The sequence below is a fragment of the Macaca mulatta genome, chromosome 7 (genome assembly GCF_049350105.2).
Source record: "Macaca mulatta isolate MMU2019108-1 chromosome 7, T2T-MMU8v2.0, whole genome shotgun sequence".
NCBI classification, from domain to species: Eukaryota; Metazoa; Chordata; class Mammalia; order Primates; family Cercopithecidae; genus Macaca; species Macaca mulatta.
This window is the reverse complement of record NC_133412.1, coordinates 94,339,157-94,359,575: the sequence shown is the minus strand read 5'-3', so window position 1 is coordinate 94,359,575 and position 20,419 is coordinate 94,339,157. Positions and strand designations below refer to the sequence as shown.

Genomic DNA, 20,419 nt, shown 5'->3' with positions numbered 1-20,419 from the left:
AATCATTAAAAAAACAGGAATGCAGGCTGGTTGCAGAGGCTCACACCTGTAATCCCAGCACTTTGGGAGGCCGAGGTGGGCGGACCACAAAGTCAGGAGTTCAAGACCAGCCTGGCCAACATGGTGAAACCCTGTCTCTACTAAAAATACAAAAAATCAGCTGGGCGTAGTGGCAGGCGCCTGTAATCCCAGCTACTCAGGAGGCTGATGCAGGAGAATTGCTTGAACCTGGGAGGCAGAGGTTCAGTGAGCTGAGATCGCACCACTGCACTCCAGCCTGGGTGACAGAGTGAGGCTGTCTCAAAAAACAAAACAAAACAAAAAAAACCCCACAGAAAACAGGAATGCATAGGATAAAACTATGTACATGGTTGGTTGAGGAGGAGGTTCTCTAGGAGAGCGTTTCCTGTTTTACAGACAGTAAAAATTTGAGTTTTATTTAAGGTTAACACCACTTGGACTATCGTGCTGTAAACTTCTGCTTATGCTGTTACAACTAGGTGGCTTTTCTGTTTTTCATTAGATTATGTCCAAGAAATAATGATAGATCTATGATCTTTTGAAGATATTGCATCAAACACAAGTGAATACAACTTTAGACTTTGGTAAAACCTCTTACTAATGATGTAGTTTTGCCTCTTAGATTCATGAATTGTGATAACTCAGATAAGGATGGTAACTGCAGAAATAATATATATATAAAGAGAAATAAACTCCTGGGTGATGTCATTTTCCATGTGGCCCAGTGTGCCTGTGTTGAAAAGTTTTGTTCTCAAAGCAGTGTATTGATGTGATAATGGGGAATAACATTTTTTTTTTAAGAGGGAACCTTTAATATAATCTTTTAGCCCTTTTAAAATGGATACAGTGGTGTTTTTTCCTAGGCTCAAAGCTGAGTACACTCCTGTAATTTTAATAATATTTTAGGCAAGTCCTATGACAATTATACCAACAAGTTTCTTCAACCCCACCACCACCCCTACCATACCTATGCTTTGCTTGCCCATACTCCCTTCACCCTTTCCTCTGCTATTACCACTGGTATTTCTGCTTGTGGTTGAAAATAAAAAGCATCTCCAGATTGCAGCAAATTCAGTGGCCCTGCTCCACAGCCTGGCCTCTGCTGAAGGAAGAAAAGGGGTGAAACATGAATGGCCATCATGGGTTGTGATCAGGCACTACCAGAAGCCCAGCTTGTGTTTCAAAAACAGGCTCTTGAACATGTTCCCAGAAGATAACTCTTCACTGGCTTGGAGAACAGGAAGGACTATTTCACAAACACCACTGTGTTTGAATTTCTAGAGGCTACCCAGGCCAAGAATACATCCCTAAGAGAGAAAAAGACACACAAACAGAATTATACACAAACTGAAACAGAATTACAGCCTACTTTTTTTTTTTTTTTGAGATGGACCTCCCGGGTTCATGCCATTCTCCTGCCTCAGCCTCCCGAGCAGCTGGGACTACAGGCGCCTGCCACCACGTCCGGCTAATTTTTTGTATTTTTAGTAGAGATGGAGTTTCACCGTGTTAGCCAGGATGGTCTCGATCTCCTGACCTTGTGATCCACCCGCCTCGACCTCTGAAAGTGCTGGGATTACAGGTGTGAGCCACCACGCCCAGTCGCTACATTCTTTTTATCTGTCTTTTTTTTATTTTTATTTTGAGACAGAGTCTCGCTGTTGCCCAGGCTAGAGTGCAGTGGCATTATCTCCTTGGCTCACTGCAACCTCCGTCTCCCAGGGTCAAGAGATTCTCCTGCCTCAGCCTCCTGAGTAGCTGGGACTATAGGCGCCCACCACCATGCCCAGCTAATTTTTGTATTTGTAGTAGAGATGGGGTTTCACCACATTGGCCCAGCTGGATTTTTTTTTATCAGTCTTAAGCAAATAGGTTCCCAGATAATTTCCTGCAGCATATGGTTAGATAGTATCATCTTAGAAATATAAGAACAGTGGGCTTAAAAGTCAGAAGTAGAGGCAATGCTAATTTACTGTAGAGTTTTTGAAATAGGAAATAGAAATGCCTTGTCCTACAGCTATAGGTAATTCCCGGAGAAATTTGGGGAAAGGGGTAAAATCTTCCAAATTTCTCCCCATTTCCCTCACAAATTGCAAATTATCATATGCTACTTTCCACTTACCATTTCTCCCCAAATTCTAATTCCCTAAGTCTGATTTGCACTAAGGATTGAAAAGCTAGTATTTGCAAACACTAACAATCTAATGTATTATCACATTTTTAAAGAGCATAGAGAGGTATGTGGTAACTGAAAAATGAACTGTTGATTACGTCATCTTTGGCTATGTGGCAAATGTAAGCTCTTAAGCAGGGGCGCTTTTCTAGTACGCCAGATAGACATACAGCAACCTACTCTACCTAAAGTAAGGTGACACTGAGATGTTGATTTTATGCTCAAGATTACCATGTTTCCCAACAGAATTAATTGACCAGTATCTGAATTATAAAAGGGGGAACTGTAAGCTCACCTGCAATGCTTCACCACACACTCATTGCTGCAGTATTCATTGTCCCAGTCCTTACTCACAATGGGAGGGTTCTCACAACCAGACCTCACACATCGAGGCTGGGGTGAGAGTGCCACAGGAGACCCACTCACCAATTCAACATCCATCTGAGAAGGAGACTCAACCTGTGAGAGGAAGAGAGTACCAAAGTGGATTAAATTGCTCCCTGCCTAGCTAGCTAGTTGAAACCAGTGAAGCAAAAGGTATTACAATTCCTCACACTGGGGGTAAAACTGGAGAAGGTGAGTTCTTGGTCTCCCCCTCAACAGTCTAGCTTCAGAACTTTGCCAAGCAGAATGACGGAAGATTTTTCCCATCAGGAGAAAGGTGGGCATGTGGTAATGCTTTTTTTCCCCCTTAAGCCTGGCTAGTCAAGTATAGTACTGGGAATAAAGAGGTAGTCCTTTTTTTTGTTTGTTTTTTTTGAGACGGAGTCCTGCTCTGTCTCCCAGGCTGGAGTGCAGTGGCGCGATCTCGGCTCACTGCAAGCTCCGCCTCCCCAGTTCATGCCATTCTCCTGCCTCAGCCTCCTGAGTAGCTGGGATTACAGGCACCTGCCACGACGCCTGGCTAATTTTTTGTATTGTTAGTAGAGATAGGGTTTCACCACGTTGGCCAGGCTGGTCGCGAACTCCTGACCTCAGGTGATCCACCTGCCTTGGCCTCCCAAAGTGCTAGGATTACAGACGTGAGCCACCACGCCCGGCCATATTTATGTGTTTTAAAAAACAATGGTATGAACCAATTAAATTTTTCTGGCTATACCCTCTGCCCCACACACATTTAAAACATCAAGCTAAGGAACTTAAGACCCAGGATAAACGAAAAGCTTTATATGTCCAAAGTTTAAGATCCTTGGGTAAACAACTCTGAAAAATAACTGTTTAGGCTATATCCTGTCCAGCTGAACTAGTGGCCGCTGCTTAGTTAAGGAGTGGTCCTTATCTTAATGTATCTCACTAAAAACACTATGGGGTACGCGGTGGCTCAAAGCCTGTAATCCCTGCACTCTGGGAGGCCGAGGCGGGCGAATCACGAGGTCAGGAGTTCAAGACCAGCCCAACCAACATGGTGAAACTCCGTCTCTAGTTAAAAATACAAAAAATTAGCTGGGTGTAGTGGCGATTACCTGTAATCCCAGCTACTTGGGAGGCTAAGGCAGGAGAATCACTTGAACCCAGGAGGTGGAGGTTGCAGTAAGCCGAGAGTACACCACTGCACTCCAGCCCAGGCAACAGAGCGAGACTCCGTCTCAAAAAAAAAAACAGGGTGGGCGCAGTGACTCACACCTGTAATCCCAGCATTTTGGGAGGCCAAGACAGGCAGATCACCTGAGGTCAGGAGTTCAAGTCCAGCCTGACCAACATGGAGAAACCGTCTCTACTAAAAATACAAAATTAGCCAGGCATGATGGCACATGCCTGTAATCCCAGCTACTCAGGAGGCTGAGGCAGGAGAATCACTTGAACCCAGGAGGTAGAGGTTGTGGTGAGCCGAGATCGCACCATTGCACTCCAGCCTGGGCATAGACATCTCAAAAAAAAAAAAAAGAAAAACCACCAATATGGGTACCTTGGGTAAGACAAGTCACTGTTGCAAGGAAATCCCATCTGCAGGATGTTTTGTGTTCCTGGTTGCTGGGCATTAAATGCTAGTAGCAGCCCCCACTTTTATTTGGTCAACCAAAAATGTTTTTATACATTTCCACTAGACTAGAGGAAAGACTTAAAATCAAAGGCTCACCTCAGGAACTACATCTGTGATCATCTCACAGATAGTCTCAGGAGAAGTTGCCTCCACTGTATGGGCCTCAGGGCTGTTGTTCATAGGCCGCTCAGGACTACTTTCCACAGTTGGTGGGACTAAGGTAGTCTGCATTTTCAAAGTGGGTAGAGGCACACTCTTGATCTGCAGAGGGGGTGGCTGTTGCTGTAAATTGATTCGAACTTTCTGAGGTGGAGGCTGTTGCATGGCCTGGAGTGGAGGCGGCTGCTGCAGAATGGTAACTTGCTGCTGAGTTGGGGGTTGTGGCATCTGTTGTAATGGAGGGGGCTGTAGTCGGGGTGGAGGCAGTTGCATAGAAGCAGCAGCAGCAGCTGCTGCTGCTGCCTGCAACACTGACCGAGTGACAATCTGGGCTTGTTGACTGGGCTGGATAGTGGCTGTACTGGTTTGGCCTAGCTGAAGCCCCCGGGAGGTCACCACTGTGGCTGGGATAACAGTAACCATCCCTCCTTGAGACATAGTAATGGACGAGGGCAACATTTGTTTGGTAATAATCAACTTGGTGATATTGGGCTGACCCCCAGCTCCAGAAGATGCCTGGTTTGCCACATAGGATGAAAGGGTGGAGTTAACAACAATGGATGGGGACAGGGCAGGGGGCTCTATTGAAGCTGGTGCTGGAGATGCTGGGTCAACAGTAGCCATAGGAGGTGGAGAAGGAGTTTGTGATGGTGGTGCTGGATCCAATTCCACTGTTTCTACAGTGGCCTAAAAGAAGACAAAAATAAATAATTACATAAATAAATAAATCACTTGGTTGTATTTACTTCTTAAAACTGCTAACAAATACTTCCAAAAAACTTCTTACTGGTTTAAATATCCATCTACCCTATCCCTCTTACCTGACACTCCTGGTTGTCTTTGTAAGCAGCCAGTGCCTTCAGATACTCCTTCTTGGCAGCCTCAGTTTTCCTCTTATATACCTGCAAAAAAGAGACTTTAAAAAAAAAAAAGACTCCCCATACTCCTAGGGAAGACTGATAGTTCTGTATTATTTATCAATGAATGACAATTCATCTTAGTCTAATCACTGACAACCCCTATCAGTGAATACAATTCTGAAAGCTAACAGTCAAGACAACCTCTATGGCAGACTCACTCCACTGAGCATATCTCTGAAAGACAACCAATCAACAGGAGTCTGGCAAGAATAGCTACTATTTATTTTATTTTTTCTGAGCCAGAGTCTTGCTCTGTTGCCCAGGCTGGAGTGCAGTGGCACGTTCTTGGCTTGCTGCAAGCTCTGCCTCCCAGGCCACCGCACCTGGCCTTTTTTTGAATTTCTTTTTCTTTTTTGGATTTAGACTCCTGGGTTCAAGCGATTCTCCTGTCTTAGCCTCCCAAGTAGCTGGGATTACAGGTGTGCACCACCATGCCTGGCTTGTTTTGGATTTTTAGTAGAGACAAGGTTTCACCATGATGGCCAGGTTGGTCTTGAACTCCTGACCTCAAGTGATCTGCCCTCCTCGGCCTCCCAAAGGGCTGGGATTACAGGTGTGAGCCACTGGGCCTGGCCCTCTTCTCACATTAAAAAAAAAATTTTTTTTTTGAGATGGAGTTTCATCCTCTCTCTTGTCTCCTAGGTGGCCCAATCTCGGCTCACTGTAACCTACACCTCCCGGGTTCAAGCAGTTCTACCTCAGACTCCTGAGTAACTGGGACTACAGGCAGCCACCAGCATGCCTGGCTAATTTGGTATTTTTAGTAGAGATGGGGTTTTACCATGTTGGCCAGGCTGGTCTCGAACTCCTTACCTCAAGTGATCCGCCTGCCTCGGTCTCCCAAAGTGCTGGGATTACAGGCGTGAGCCACCGTGCCAGGGCTTATTCTTAAATTCTTATAGTAAAATTATTACTGTGTGGGTTTAGGAGGTAAAGCTAAATACTACCACCACAAACAGCACAACAAAAGCCAAGAACAAACTAGAGGGTTTCACTCATCTATCCTTGTGATTAGCCCTTAGCCCTTCACTGTCACTAAGCAGAAGTGTGTAATTTAAGATGAAAGGGCTTGGCCCTACCAGAGCTTCTTCCACACATTATTTAGGTATTTTTGGGGCTGGGCGCGGTGGCTCAAGCCTGTAATCCCAGCACTTTGGGAGGCTGAGACGGGCGGATCATGAGGTCACGAGATCGAGACCACCCTGGCTAACACGGTGAAACCCCATCTCTGCTAAAAATACAAAAACAAAATTAGCCCGGTGTGGTGGTGGGCACTTGTAGTCCCAGCTACTTGGGAGGCTTAGGCAGAAGAGCGGCGTGAACCCAGGAGGAGAGTCTCGCTCTCTCTCCCAGGCTGGAGTGCAGTGGCCAGATCTCAGCTCACTGCAAGCTCCGCCTCCCGGGTTTACGCCATTCTCCTGCCTCAGCCTCCCAAGTAGCTGGGACCACAGGCGCCTGCCACCTTGCCCAGCTAGTTTTTTTTGTATATTTTAGTAGAGACGGGGTTTCACCGTGTTAGCCAGGATGGTCTCGATCTCCTGACCTCATGATCCGCCCGTCTCGGCCTCCCAAAGTGCTGGGATTACAGGCTTGAGCCACCGCGCCCAGCCGAAAACCTCTATTTTTATCTCTTTAAAAACTTTTGGAACATTCACTACTAGTTCCTTAACATTTGCTCACCTGTTTTTGCTCCTCTCCAAGACTATCCCACATGGAGGCCACAATTTTTGAAACCTCACCAAAAGTGGCATTAGGATTCTGTCCCTTGATGGCAGCCTGTGTATCACGAAAGAATAAAGCATATGCCGAAACTGGTTTCTGAGGTTCATTAGGATCTTTCTTTTTTCTCTTCTTTGGGGCCTTCTGCTTTTTCCCTGCTTCCACCACCACTGTCTTCTGGCTGGGAAGTTGCTGTTAAGAGAGAAAAAGAATTACACAATGGATGATGACAAGTATTATGTCTGGAAACTAGCCACATGTATGGAATTTTCAGAAATGCTAAAAATCATGGAAATAGCGTTAAAAGACACTGGTCAAGTATGGAGAACCAATAAGAATAGGGATTGAGAGAATTATAAACTGGAAATTGGTAGGTGGAACCCCATACCCAGAAAAGAGCAGAGGAGATGGCATGGTAAGGCTAAAGAATACTGATTAAGCTCTGTATCCCAAGAATTTTATCCTAGAATATCACAGCAGAATTGATTTTGGCAGGGAATGCCTCACCCTCCGGAAATCCTCAACACCATCCTCATGAAGTGAACTAGTAGGTGAAGGCGTGGTTGAAAGACGATCTTCAGGTGACTGGGCAGGTGGTAGGATGGTGCCACCCCCTAAGCTCAAACCCAGTTGGGAACTCAGTTCTGACTGATCAATGGTGGTCAACTGGCTATGCCCCATCAAGCCAGATGTCATGTCTGTCATTGGTACATCAATTGTAACAGGTGGGTTGGCACTATACTGAGTTCCTATAGAGTGGTCCAAGTCCTGAGAGAAGCAGAAGGACTAATTAAACAGTAAATATAAAAAAACACCACTTTCCCCCCTAAATTTAAGATAGCTTATAAATTCCCTGCCTACCCAGATTGTATCATTTAAAATACAAAACATAAAATAGTCTTCAAAACTGAAAATAAAAACATAAGCTTTTTTAAAAAGTACAGAAATTAATGAATTTACTTCTTTGCACTCTAAAGAAGAACTAAAAATAATCAGAGAAGTCATACTGTTGGAGAAGTTAAAGAGCTATCAACTTACTCAGTAATCTATAAGTAGGGACAACACATTGAGTAAAGAAAAACTTCCTGTCTGTACCCTCCCAAAATAATAGCTTTTAAAATAATACACAGGCAGTCAGCATAAATAGGCCAATATTACAGAAGTTTGGCATCAAATATAGAGTGTGAAGATGTGCTACTGGTTTCATGTGCCAGAAGCCCAACATACTGATTTATATTACATAGTAATCTACAATACTATATTTGACTCAGACCTTTTTTTTAAAAAAAAGCTCTGATCTGCTGGCTTCTCAACATGATTCAGACCATTTTTTAATAAATCCCTCCACGTGCCAGCTATCACATTCAAATTTGAATCCTAGGATGTGAAGGTCATAATAAAAGCAGAAAACACTTTCCCAAAAACCACAATAATTTTCTAACCAGACATTGTACAATTTTAAATTATTTTTCAAGTAAAATCTACCTACATGGTAAATTTCATTTATTCAGGTGAAACTAAGTCTTTGTTGGTGAGCCTTTAGCCACAAGAAGACACACAAGTAATACCCAAGTGTAGTAGGGAATACAGTAACTTTTGTCTCCCCTAATGCCATGCCTGTTAGCTGGGGTAAGCCTGACAATCTCTTGCCCCTTACCATGGTCAAGCCCCCACTCAGGAGCCCCCCGCCCTGCTCCATCAAGCCATGGGTCATGCCCACAGGCATGTCCAATGTCTGGACCCCATACTGGGCTGAAAAACTGCCATCCTGTGAAGAGGAAGGGTCTGCCAGGTCATCAAAGTGGCCAACCACATCTGAGACAGCCAATGAGGGATCAGAATCCAAGGAGATAGGTGGGATTTCAAATTCCTCATCTCCCAAGCTTGGTGTATGGAATGTCTGTAGGGAAAAAAGGGGGAAAAGAATTAGCGAAAAGAGGAGAAATGGCATACTACTAAGTGAAGAACATAATGGGGTACTAGAGATTCTCAGGGTACATTTTTTCTGCTTAGGATCCTATTTTATAATCAATTTCTTAGAACCTATTATTTTTACCAATCTCTCTTCTGATACCCTTGGTCACTTGGTGCATTCAAGGCTGCTAACATCAGTCACAATTTTCAATTCTTTTATCTCTTTTCTACCATTACCACTCTTTTGTCCTAAATTATGCCTATTGTTCTAATGAAAAATTCTTCCAGTACCATTACTTAGAATACAGCCTTTATAACCTGCTTACTATGATCCTTGAAATCTCTCTAAAGATTCTAATAGAGCAGTTATTTCACAATTATTACAACTAAACTGTTAGGCCACAGAAATTTGCTGTCAGCCAGCCAATTGTACTTTGTTGTTTTAGGTTCCTTTCAAACAGATGCTAAAATGTACTGTCATGGAAACTTTATCCCCCTCTAAAATATTTGCACTTAGAGTTTCCTACTTCTTCTCCACTTTAGAAATTATAATGTTAACAACTAAAAATTCCCATTTGTTTTTTTTGTTTTTTTTTGAGACAGAGTCTCGCTCTGTCGCCCACGCTGGAATGCAGTGGCTCGATCTCCACTCACTGAAAGCTCCGCCTCCCGGGTTCAGGCCATTCTCCAGCCTCAGCTTCCAATGTAGCTGGGACTACAGGCGCCCACCACCACGCCCGGCTAATTTTTTTGTATTTTTAGTAGAGACGGAGTTTCACCGTGCTAGCCAGGATGGTCTCGATCTCCTGACCTCGTGATCCACCCACCCTGGCCTCCCAAAGTGCTAGGATTACAGGCGTGAGCCACTGCGCCCGACCAAGATTCCCATTTGTATACGATTTTCAGAAAACCTCAACAATGCCAAAAATGCTAGTCTTGCTGAACAAGCTTCTCTCTAAGAGAGGAAAAGGATTACTCCAGCTGGCTAAAGACCCAATCTCTTCCTGTGAGTCCAACTAGGTCAATAATAATACATTCTTTCTCTTCTGAATGAGGCCACCACTCATGCAGCTAACAGACCAAGATATGATCTAAGATATGTTAAGTGCTATGGTTCTGTTTTGACACTGAAATCTAAATGGTGGCATTTGCAACAATAGACAATTATAAATAATAGCAAGAGACTGCTATCAGAGAGACCTGGGTACAAGACCTTGAACAAGTTTTCTTCATCTGTAAAATGGGAATTACAATGGTAATCCCCTTATATGGTTATTATTAGGATAAGTGAGATTTCATGCATAAAAGCTTAGCACATTGCCTGATACATATAATGGCTTAATAACCATCATTAACCATTGTTATGAATAATATCCTAATAATGATTCCTTTGCCCCCTACCCCAACCAATTATCACAGATAATTGGAATTTTAGAAACTTTAAATTCTATCAATCTAACACATAGCATAGTAAATATAAACTGATTCAGATCAAATTCAATTGGTACCCACTTTTTTTTTTTTTGTAATTGAACAATGCATTCTTTAAATAAGAGTTCCTAAAGGTTTCATTTTTTTTTTTTTTTTTTTTTGAGATGGGGTATTGCTCTGTCACCAAAGCTGGTCTGTAATTCCTGGGCTCAAGCAAGCCTCCAGCCCCAGCCTCCCAAGTAGTTGGGACTACAGGCATGTGCTGCCACACCCAGCTAATTTTTAAAATTTTTTGTAGAGACAAGCTCTCCCTGTGTTGCCCAGGCTAGTCTCGAACTCCTGGGCTCAACTGATCCTACTGCCTCAGTCTCCAAAGTGTTGGGCTTACAGACCTCAAGGTTCCTCTAGATCCTGAAAGGTTCTTCTATTATGACCATTTCTGTTTTTTTTTTTTTTTTTTTTTTGAGATGGAGTCTTGCTCTGTAGCCCAGGCTGGAGTGCAGTGGCGTGATCTTGGCTCACTACAACCTCTGCCTCCAGGGTTCAAGCAATTCTCCTGCCTCAGCCTCCCAAGTAGCTAGGACTACTACAGGTGTGTGCCACCATGCCCAGCTAATTTCTGTATTTTTTAATAGAGACAGGGTTTCACCATGTTGGCCAGGATGGTCTTGATCTCTTGACTTTGTGATCCGCCCACCTCGGTCTCCCAAAGTGCTGGGATTACAGGCACCGGCCACTGCGCTTGGCAGTTTTATTTTTTTTCTTTTTTGAGATAGAGTCTCCTTTGTCACCCATGATAAAGTGCACTGGTGCAATCTTGCTCACTTCAATCTCTGCCTCCCGGGTTCAAGTGATTCTCCCACCTCAGCCTCCCAAGTAACTGATACTATAGGTGCATACCACCACGCCAGGCTAATTTTTTTTTTTTTTTTTTTTTTTGAGACAGAGTTTCACTCTTTTTGCCCAGGCTGGAGTGCAATGGCATGAACTCTGCTCACCACAACCTCCGCCTCCCAGGTTCAAGCAATTCTCCTGCCTCAGCCTCCCTAGTAGCTGGGATTACAGACATGTGTCACCATGCCTGGCTAATTGTGTATTTTTAGTAGAGACGGGGTTTCTTCATGTTGGTCAGGCTGGTCTTGAACTCCTGACCTCAGGTGATCCGCCCTCCTCGGCCTCCCAAAGTGCTGAGATTACAGGCATGAGCCACCCCGCCTGGCCACGACGCCAGGTTAGTTTTTGTATTTTTTGTAGAGATTGGGTCTGGCCATATTGCCCAGACTGGTCTTGAACTCCTGGACTCAAGCCATCACCCTGCCTTGGCGTCCCAAACTGTTGGGATTACAAGCATGAGCCACAGCGCCCAGCCGCCAATTCTGGTTTAATGAAGACATTAGGCTAGGAGCGGTGGTTCACACCTGTAATCCCAGCACTTTGGGAGGCCCAGGTGGGTGGATCACACGAGGCCAGGAGTTCGAGACCAGCCTGGCCAACACAGTGAAACCCATCTCTACTACTAAAAGAACAAAAATTAGTCAGGCATGGTGGCACACACCTGTAATCCCAGGTACTCGAGAGGCTGAGGCACGAGGATCGCTCGAACTCAGGAGTTGGGGGTTGCAGTGAGCCAAGACTGCATCACTGCACTCCAGCCCGGGCGACAGACCAAGACCATGTCTAAAAGGAAAAAAAAAAAAAAAAAAAAAGAAAAGAAAGAAAGAAGAAAGAAAAAAGAGAAAAAAAAAAGGCTAGGTGCGGTGGCTCACGCCTATAATCTCAGCACTTTGGGAGGCCGAGGCAGGTGGACCACTTGAGGTCAAGAGTTCGAGACCAGCCTGGCCAACATGGTGAAAATCCATCTTTACTAAAAATACAAAAATTAGCCTGGCGTGGTGGCGGGTACCTGTAATGCCAGCTACCTCAGGAGGCTGAGGCAGGAGAATAACTTGAATCCAGGAGGCAGAGGTTGCAGTGAGCCGAGATCGTGCCACTGCACCCCAGTCTGGGTGACAGAGGGAGACTCCGTCTCAAAAAAAAAGACATTGCTAGAAAGAAAATTTCCAGCTAGCAGAAACTAGGGAGAAAAAAGTATGCCTGTGAAATGCCCAATCTCTGTGAATCACATTTGTAAAAATTTCCTAAAAGACAAAAAGATATACATAGTTTCATTTCTGTATTTTCCTTCTCCTTACTATTTTACTTGGTATGGTAAAAAATTTGGTCCTTGTCTGAGATATAAGCAGCATGCGGAGCATAAGAACATGCAGTTCTCAACTGGGAGTGGTGGCTCACGCCTGTAATCCCAGTACCTTGGGAAGCCAAGGAGGGTGGATCACTTGAAGTCGGGAGTTCGGGACCAGCCTGGCCAACATGGAAAACCCCATCTCTACTAAAAATACAAAAATTAGCTGGGTGTGGTGGTGCACACCTATAATCCCAGCTACCTGGGTGGCTGAAGCACGAGAATCGCTTGAACCCGGGAGTTGGAGGCTGCAGTGAGCCAAGATCACACCACTGCACTCCAGCCTGGATGACAGAGCAAGACTGTCTCTCTCTCTCTCTCTCTCTCTCACACACACACACACACACACACACACACACACACACACACACAAATAACAAAAAATATCAGGCAGTTCTTGATGGGAAAAACTAAACTTTCCCTAAGAACTGAACTTTTCTCAGTAGTATACAAATCATGTATTTATGTATGTTGTTTTGTTTTGTTTTAATTTTGAGACAGGGTCTTACCCTGTCGCCCAGGCTAAGTGCATGGCTCCATCATCACTCACTGCAGCCTTGAACTCTTGGGCTCAAGTGATCTTCCCACCTTGGCCTCCCAAAGTTCTAGGATTACAAGTGTGAGCCACTGTGTCTGGCCCATAATTTTTGTTATTGTGTGGAAGTTCTTAACTTCCAATCCATGACTCTTTCTGATATTTCAGTTTAGGTTTACATGAGCAGTTTTAAGGTAGAAGGTACAAAGATTTTTACCAAATTCTCATACCAAAAAAAAAAAAAAAAAGTTATAGGAACATGGATCAAGGGAAACATTTACTGTACTAGACTAATAGTAAAATGGTAGTTTCCAAAATTTTTAAGATACAGATTGCTTTGTTAAAGCAAAGATGCCTACCCTTTTCTGCTTACCACAACAAAACAGCAACTTTGTCAGGATATAAAAAATGATACTATCCGTTAATGAGAACCCCAAAAGGATAAAAATTTATATCCAAAACAAGGGACCAGTGTTCCACAAGTGTCTACCCCTCATAAACCATCTGGAATGTTCTCATTGTACACTAAAAAATTAGACATGGCCACATAAAATGAACTGGGCAATGATAAAAAATATATATATATAGATATGGAGAGATTCCATTATGTAGGACTGACAAGGCATTCTTTCTATATGCCACCCCTTGGGATGTGGAAAAGCTTTGTTATTCAGTACCTATGGCTTTCATGGTGGTTTTCTGGGTTCTGTTTTATTTCTTCCTTTAAGTATGAATAGTAAGGTAACTGCAATTATCAAGAATACAGAGGGTTAAAAAAAAAAAAAGGATACAGAAGGGTAAACCACATGCTATAATAAAAATAGAGATTCACTAAAATCTCTTTCACTACAAATGATCAGTAAAATCCAAAAATGAATATCTAAACTTATTTTATTTTAGTGGATTACATAAAGAGATCACATTCTAGACTTAAATATAAAACAAAGCTAAAACTGTAGCAAATATTAAAAAGAAATGGTTTGGACACAGAAAGAGAAAACAGGAACATGATATGCAGTTACCTTCTAACTTAGCTTTCCTTTCCTCCTCTGTTCAATTCCTGGGCCTTTTTGAGGGAGGGGCTGGTTTGGGAATTACAGTTTATAAGGAAAGATGCTTAAATATCAAGAGAACCAAAAAATCAAAAATACCATTTCCCTCCCTTTTTTCATTCTCTGATACCAAAACATACAATCTATTTCTTTAGCTTATTATATATTCATTTTAGAGAAATTTATTTTAATCCAACACCTATTTATTCAACAATACAATGGTACTATGGGTTATTTAAATAGCTGTTCTTAAAAACTGATGTAGTAGTGAAAATTTTACCTATTCAGCCTGAAATAATGAACTAGTTCTAATGCTACAGTTACTTTTCCTACCGAAGGATAGGTACCTTTAGGCCTAATTATTTCCCCAATGTGCTCTAAGCATAATACCACTATATTAGAGCCAATCTGAAAAACAGAAACAGAAAGATTAAATTGCCTTCCGATCATAGAACTTTCCATCTCAGGCAATGCTATCTCTGGACTGCTACTCTTTTGAAATTATTACTATTTCTTATTTCATTGATATATAACTTATGTAAGGTACATAAATTTTAAGTGTATAGCTTAACGGATTTTTTAGATATGCAACCATCCAAGTAATCACTATCCAGATCAAAGATGCAGAACATTTCCTTGTGCCCCTTTCCAGTGAATACTTCCTTCCCTTCCCAACAGGTATCACTATTTTGATAGCTCAGTTTTGCCTATTCTTGACCCTCATTTAAAAATGTGAACTAATATGAACTAGCCAGGCGCGGTGGCTCATGCCTGTAATCCCAGCAATTTGGCAGGAGGAGGCGAGTGGATCACAAGGTCAGGAGATCAAGACTGGCCTGGCCAACATTGTGAAACCCCACCTCTACTAAAAATACAAAAATTAGCTAGGCATGGTGGTGGGCACCTATAGTCCGAGCTACTCGTGAGGCTTAGGTAGCAGAATCGCTTGAACCCAGGAGGCGGAGGTTGCAGTGAGCCAAGGCTGAACCACGGCATCCCAGCCTGGGTGACAGAGTGAGACTCCATCTCAACAACAACAACAAAAAGAACTAATATAGTATCTACTCTTTTATGTCTGTTTTCTACTCAACAATATATTGTTTAGATTATCCAACTGCATTTATAATTTCATTTTTTATTTCTGTGTAGTATTCCTTTTCACAAATACACCACTTTTTCTGTTGATAGACATCTGGGTTGTTTTCAGGGTTAAGCTATTAAGAATAAAGTTGCTGTGAACATGTTTTTGGTGAACATATGCAATCATTTCTGTTGTGTACATATCATAGAGTGGAATTTACCTGGTCATAGGTTAGGGGTGACATGTTTATCTTTAGTAGGTACTGCTAGTTTTCCAGTGGCTCAATTAATTTACACTCTCACTAGCAATAATTAAGTTATCCACATCCACTGGGCAAGGTGGCTCACAGCTATAATCCCAGCACTTTGGGAGGCTGAGGCAGGTAGATCACTTGAGGTCAGGAGTTTGAGAGCAACTTGGCCAACGTGGTGAAAACCGGTCTCTACCAAAAATACTAAAAAAAATTAGCCAGGTGTGGTGGTGCATTCCTGTAAACCCAGCTACTCAGGAGGTTGAGGCACAAGAGTTGCTTCAACGTGGGAGGTGGAGGTTGCAGTGAGTCGAGATCCCGCCACCGCACTGTAGCTTGGGCGACAGAGCAAGACTATCTCAAAACAAACAAACAAACAAACAAAGAAAAAAACAAAAGAGTTATCCACATCCTTGCCAACTCTTACTGGCAATTTGGACATCTTCTTTTGTGAAGTGACTGTTCAAATCTTTTGCCTCCTTTTATTTTATTTTTTTGAGACGGAGTTTCACTCTTGTTGCCCAGGCTGGAGTGCAATGGTGCAATCTCAGCTTACCACAACTTCCACGTCCCAGGTTCAAGTGATTCTCCTGCCTCAGCCTCCCGAGTAGCTAGGATTACAGGCATGCGCTGCCACGCCCAGCTTATTTTGTATTTTTAGGAGACGGGGTTTCTCCATGTCGCTCGGGCTGGTCTTGAACTCCAGACCTCAGGTGATCCACTCACCTCAGCCTCCCAAAGTGCTGGAATTACAGGCATGAGCCACCACGCCTGGCCTTTGCTTCCTTTTAAATTGGATTCTTTCTTTTACTCTGCAGAAATACTTGATATATTCTGAATATGAGTTAGATATATATATGTATTGTAAATATCTTCTCCCAGTCTGTGGAATGCCTATTTGTTATGAAATCATGTTTTTTGATGAAAAGAAGTTCCTAATTACAGTGGAGACCAATTATTCATTTTTTAAATGTTTAGTACTTTTTATGGGCAACTACTTTTTTCAGGGAGGGTCAGCAAACTCTAAAAATTTCCTCTCTTGTAAAAACAATTTTTTTTAATGTTACCTTTACCTACTTCTAAGATCTATTTGGGATGGCTCACAATAAAACCATAACCCCATTAAAATAAGTTATAAAACAATCATTACCACCACTACCAAGGGAAAGGGAAGGTATAGAAGTTGTAATGAGAAAATGGAGAACTGTTAACAATGACAGGAGCCTCAGGCAAAAGGAAGCTACTGAAATTGAGACTAAAACTTAGCTATCAGCTTCTTGGCAAAATAAAATAAGATTTCTTAAGTCCCAAAAACAAAAACAAAGGACAGACTGAACTTGGAAAGTTTCTTTCTTTTTCATTATAATATTACTTATTAATACTTTAAATTTACTTTTCTTCACTATACACCATGATTCTTCATGGGAGGTTTCTTGACATAAAAAGGAACCACTTCGGGCCAGGCATGGTGGCTCACACCTATAATCCTAGCACTTTGGAAGGCTGAGGTGGGAGGATCGCTTGAGCCTAGGAATTTGAGACCAGCCTGGACAACATGGTGAGATCCTGTCTCTATCAAACACAAAAGCAAAAACAAAAAGGAACCACTTTTTTAATGTGGTTACCTCTTGATTATTCAATTTCATAAACAGGGTAGAGAATTAAGAACAGTGGGTAAACTTAAAAGCTACTTGTATTTCATTTTAAAATGCACTTTCACATGAATGAGGCCAAAGTCAAATTTATAACACTCTAAATAACAAAATTTAAACTGTGGAGACCTGATTGAGGAGAAATTGGGAATTTCATGCAGGTAAGTCCAATATGAGATTTGCAACACTCAAATAATTAAATTTCAAAATGGAGATCTCACTCGAAGAAACTGGCAACTGAGAGTGCAAAGCACCAAGCACATTTTAGCTGTTTTTGTTTTGAGACGGAGTCTCACTTGTTCACCCAAGCTGGAGTACAATGGTGCGATCCTGGCTCACTGCAAACTCTGCTTCCCGGGTTCAAGTGATTCTCCTGCCTCAGTCCCCTGAGTAGCTGGGATTACAGGTGCGCACCACCACGCCTGGCTGATTTTTGTATTTTTGGTAGAGATGGGGTTTCACATGTTGGTCAGGCTGGTCTTGAACTCCTGACCTCGTGATCCGCCCACCTTGGCCTCCCAAAGTGCTGGGATTACAGGCATGAGCCACCACGCCCGGCCTCAGCTGTTTTTTTTAAATTAATTATTACTATTTTTTATAGAGACGGAGTTTGATCACGTTGCCCAACCTGGTCTAGAACTCTTGGGCTCAAGCAATTCTCCCACCTCAGCCTCCCAAACAGTTCGGATTAGTGGCATGAGCCACTGTGCTGGGTCCAGATTTAGGTTTTATATCATTTCTAAGTTTGCCACATACTAGATTCACACTTACCCTGCTTATAAGACTAATAAAGCAACAAAAAAGTTAAACTGGCGCCGGGCATGGTGGCTTATGCCTATAATCCTAGCACTTTGGGAGGCTGAGGTGGACAGATCACTTGAGGCCAGGAGTTCAAGACCAGCCTGGGCAACATGATGAAACCCTGTCTCTACTAAAATACAAAAAGAAAAAGAAAAAAGAAAAAAAATTAGCTGGGTGTGGTGGCGCACACCTGTACTCCCAGCTACTTGGGAGGCTGAGGCAGAAGAATCACTTCAGCCCAGGAGGTGGAGGCTGCAGTGAGCCAAGATCGTGCCACGGCACTGCAGCCTGGGCTACAGGGAGACTGTCACCTCCCCCCGACAAAAAAAGAAAAAAAAGTTAAACTAGCAACTACCCCTTGTCAACCCCATTTTCATCCATGAAAACGTTAGGATTATAGGATAAGCGCATGCGACAGCCACTGACAATTCTTGGTACAAAAAACTGATGCAAATGGTCCACACCACTTTTGAAAATAAATTTAAAAGTCCTCAAAAAATGGCACGTGGTTCAAGACTTCAGTTTCTCAAAGACAGAAATTTTTGTCTGTTCCACCGTTCTCTTTTGCTTCTCCTAAACAAGTGATACGTATCTATATTATGACAATATTTCAACCAGAATTTTTTTTTTTTTTTTTTTTTTTGAGACAAAGTTTCCCTCTTTTTGCCCAGGCTGGAGTGCAATGGCGCGATCTCGGCTCACCACAACCTCCGCCTCCCGGGATCAAGCGATTCTCCTGCCTCAGCCTCCCGAGTAGCTGGGATTACAGGCATGCGCCACCACCCCGGCTAATTTTGTATTTTTAGTAGAGACGCGGTTTCTCCATGTTGGTCAGGCTGGTCTTGAACTCCCGACCTCAGGTGATCCACCTGCCTCGGCCTCCCAAAGTGCTGGGATTACAGGCATGAGCCACCGCGCCCGGCTCAACCAGATTTTTTTAACAAATACTTTAGGGTTTCATCACAACCTTTACTTCTACTATAAAACAGCATAAGAAGCTATTATTACAGCTGTTTGACAGTTGGGGAAACTATGACATACAACGATGAAGTAATGTGCCCAACGTCTGAGTCACAGAAAAACTGAAACACATATCCTACTCAACTCTTTTTATGTTCTCTAGCAGCTATTTCCTTTCTTCCTGGCATTAGCAAAACAAGCCGACACTGTGTAGGTAAAGGTAACCACAAACTTTTTATTAAAGTAGTAAATTTAGGCCAGGCGCAGTGGCTCAGGCCTGTAATTCCAGCACTTTGGGAGGCCGACGTGGGTGGATCACCTGAGGTCAGGAGTTTGAGACCAGCCTGGCCAATATGGTGAAACTATATCTCTACTAAAGATACAAAATTAGCCGGGCATGGTGGCACACGCCTGTAATCCCAGCTACTCGGGAGGCTGAGGCAGAAGAATCGCTTGAACCCGGGAGGCGGAGGTTGCAGTGAGCCGACATCGCACCACTGCACTCCAGCCTGGGCGACAAAGCGAGACTCTGTCTCAAAACAAAACAAAACCAGTAGGAAATATAAATGAAACAAATTTAAAAAGACCCCTTCAACAGAGTTCGTTACAGGAATGAACACATGCTGTTCCACGGTCAACCCTCTGCTAGGTAAGCTCCTCCCCTCACCCCAGTTTCTTCAGCTGCTGAAAAATTTTCTTCCCACTGCGATCCTTTAAGATTACTGTAGTTATTTCTCCCCAGAAAAAGGAGACAATTTCACTGTCTTCTAATCCAGAATCACTTTTCTCTTTAAATAGGTTATCTCTTTCCAATAGCTTGCTTTTCTGATGACAGCAACTTCCCAAGACTTCCCCAGATAGTCCCCATAGGCTCTAGAAGCAGCTGCCACTTTTCTCTAAACACCAATTGCAGCCCTTGGTTCCCAGCCCCCGTCCCTGGAGTGCGTGCTCTCCTCCCCACCACCCTACCCCACCGCGGCCTCAGGCCCTCCCCCCGCGGCGTCGGCAGCTCGTGCTCACCTCGGCCCCTGACAGGAAGGGGTGCGAAGGCCCTGTGATAGTCAGGTAATTGTCATTTCCTCCGGGAAACTGGAAACCAAAAGAAAGCCGCGGGGATAAGTTAGGGGGAGCAGGGAATTAGCTTGGAGCGATGGCTTCTGACCCCGACATTCTGACAACACTCCCCAAACCCCGCGCTCTCTCCTCTCCCGTCAGTCGCCTCTCCACCCGGCTTCCCGTCTCTGCTTCAACCCGGTCGGCCGCGTTCTCTCGCCAGCCTTCTTAGCTATCAGGTTCCTACCTCCATCTTCACACAACCGCTCCCACCGTCTCAGACCCTCATCGCTCCCACCGCCCCCACTGGTCTCGGAACTGCCGTCACTTCCGCAAGGACGTGCGTTACTCTCTGCTCATTGGAAGGAGCGCCGTGGGGGCTGCAGCGAGTCAGGCGGTGGCCTATCGCCCCCTGGAGCTTGGAGGGATAATGGCATGTAGAAGTACTAGAGGTATCCCTGGAGGTGGCGTTGGG

General features: G+C 43.6%; 1 protein-coding gene across 2 annotated transcripts; it reads right to left on the bottom strand.

Moving 5' to 3' along the window:
- Positions 1-809: 809 nt before the first annotated feature.
- TOX4 (TOX high mobility group box family member 4) lies at positions 810-20,264 on the bottom strand. Of its 2 annotated transcripts, NM_001172413.1 has the most exon segments (9): positions 874-1,328; positions 2,490-2,653; positions 4,272-5,021; positions 5,156-5,236; positions 6,935-7,165; positions 7,481-7,741; positions 8,631-8,873; positions 19,912-19,980; positions 20,192-20,236. In NM_001172413.1, coding segments are annotated over 9 exon segments (1,866 nt in total). In that variant the 5' UTR covers positions 20,198-20,236; the 3' UTR covers positions 874-1,267.
- Positions 20,265-20,419: the final 155 nt, after the last annotated feature.

Excerpts from the sequence above, each read along its gene's own strand:
- TOX4 (XM_077938085.1), bottom strand. Across the intron at positions 7,742-8,630 it reads TGAGTGGGGGCTTGACCATG|GACTTGGACCACTCTATAGG; the intron begins GTAAGGGGCAAG and ends TGCTTCTCTCAG. Across the intron at positions 1,329-2,489 it reads TGTGTGGTGAAGCATTGCAG|GGATGTATTCTTGGCCTGGG; the intron begins GTGAGCTTACAG and ends TTTCTCTCTTAG.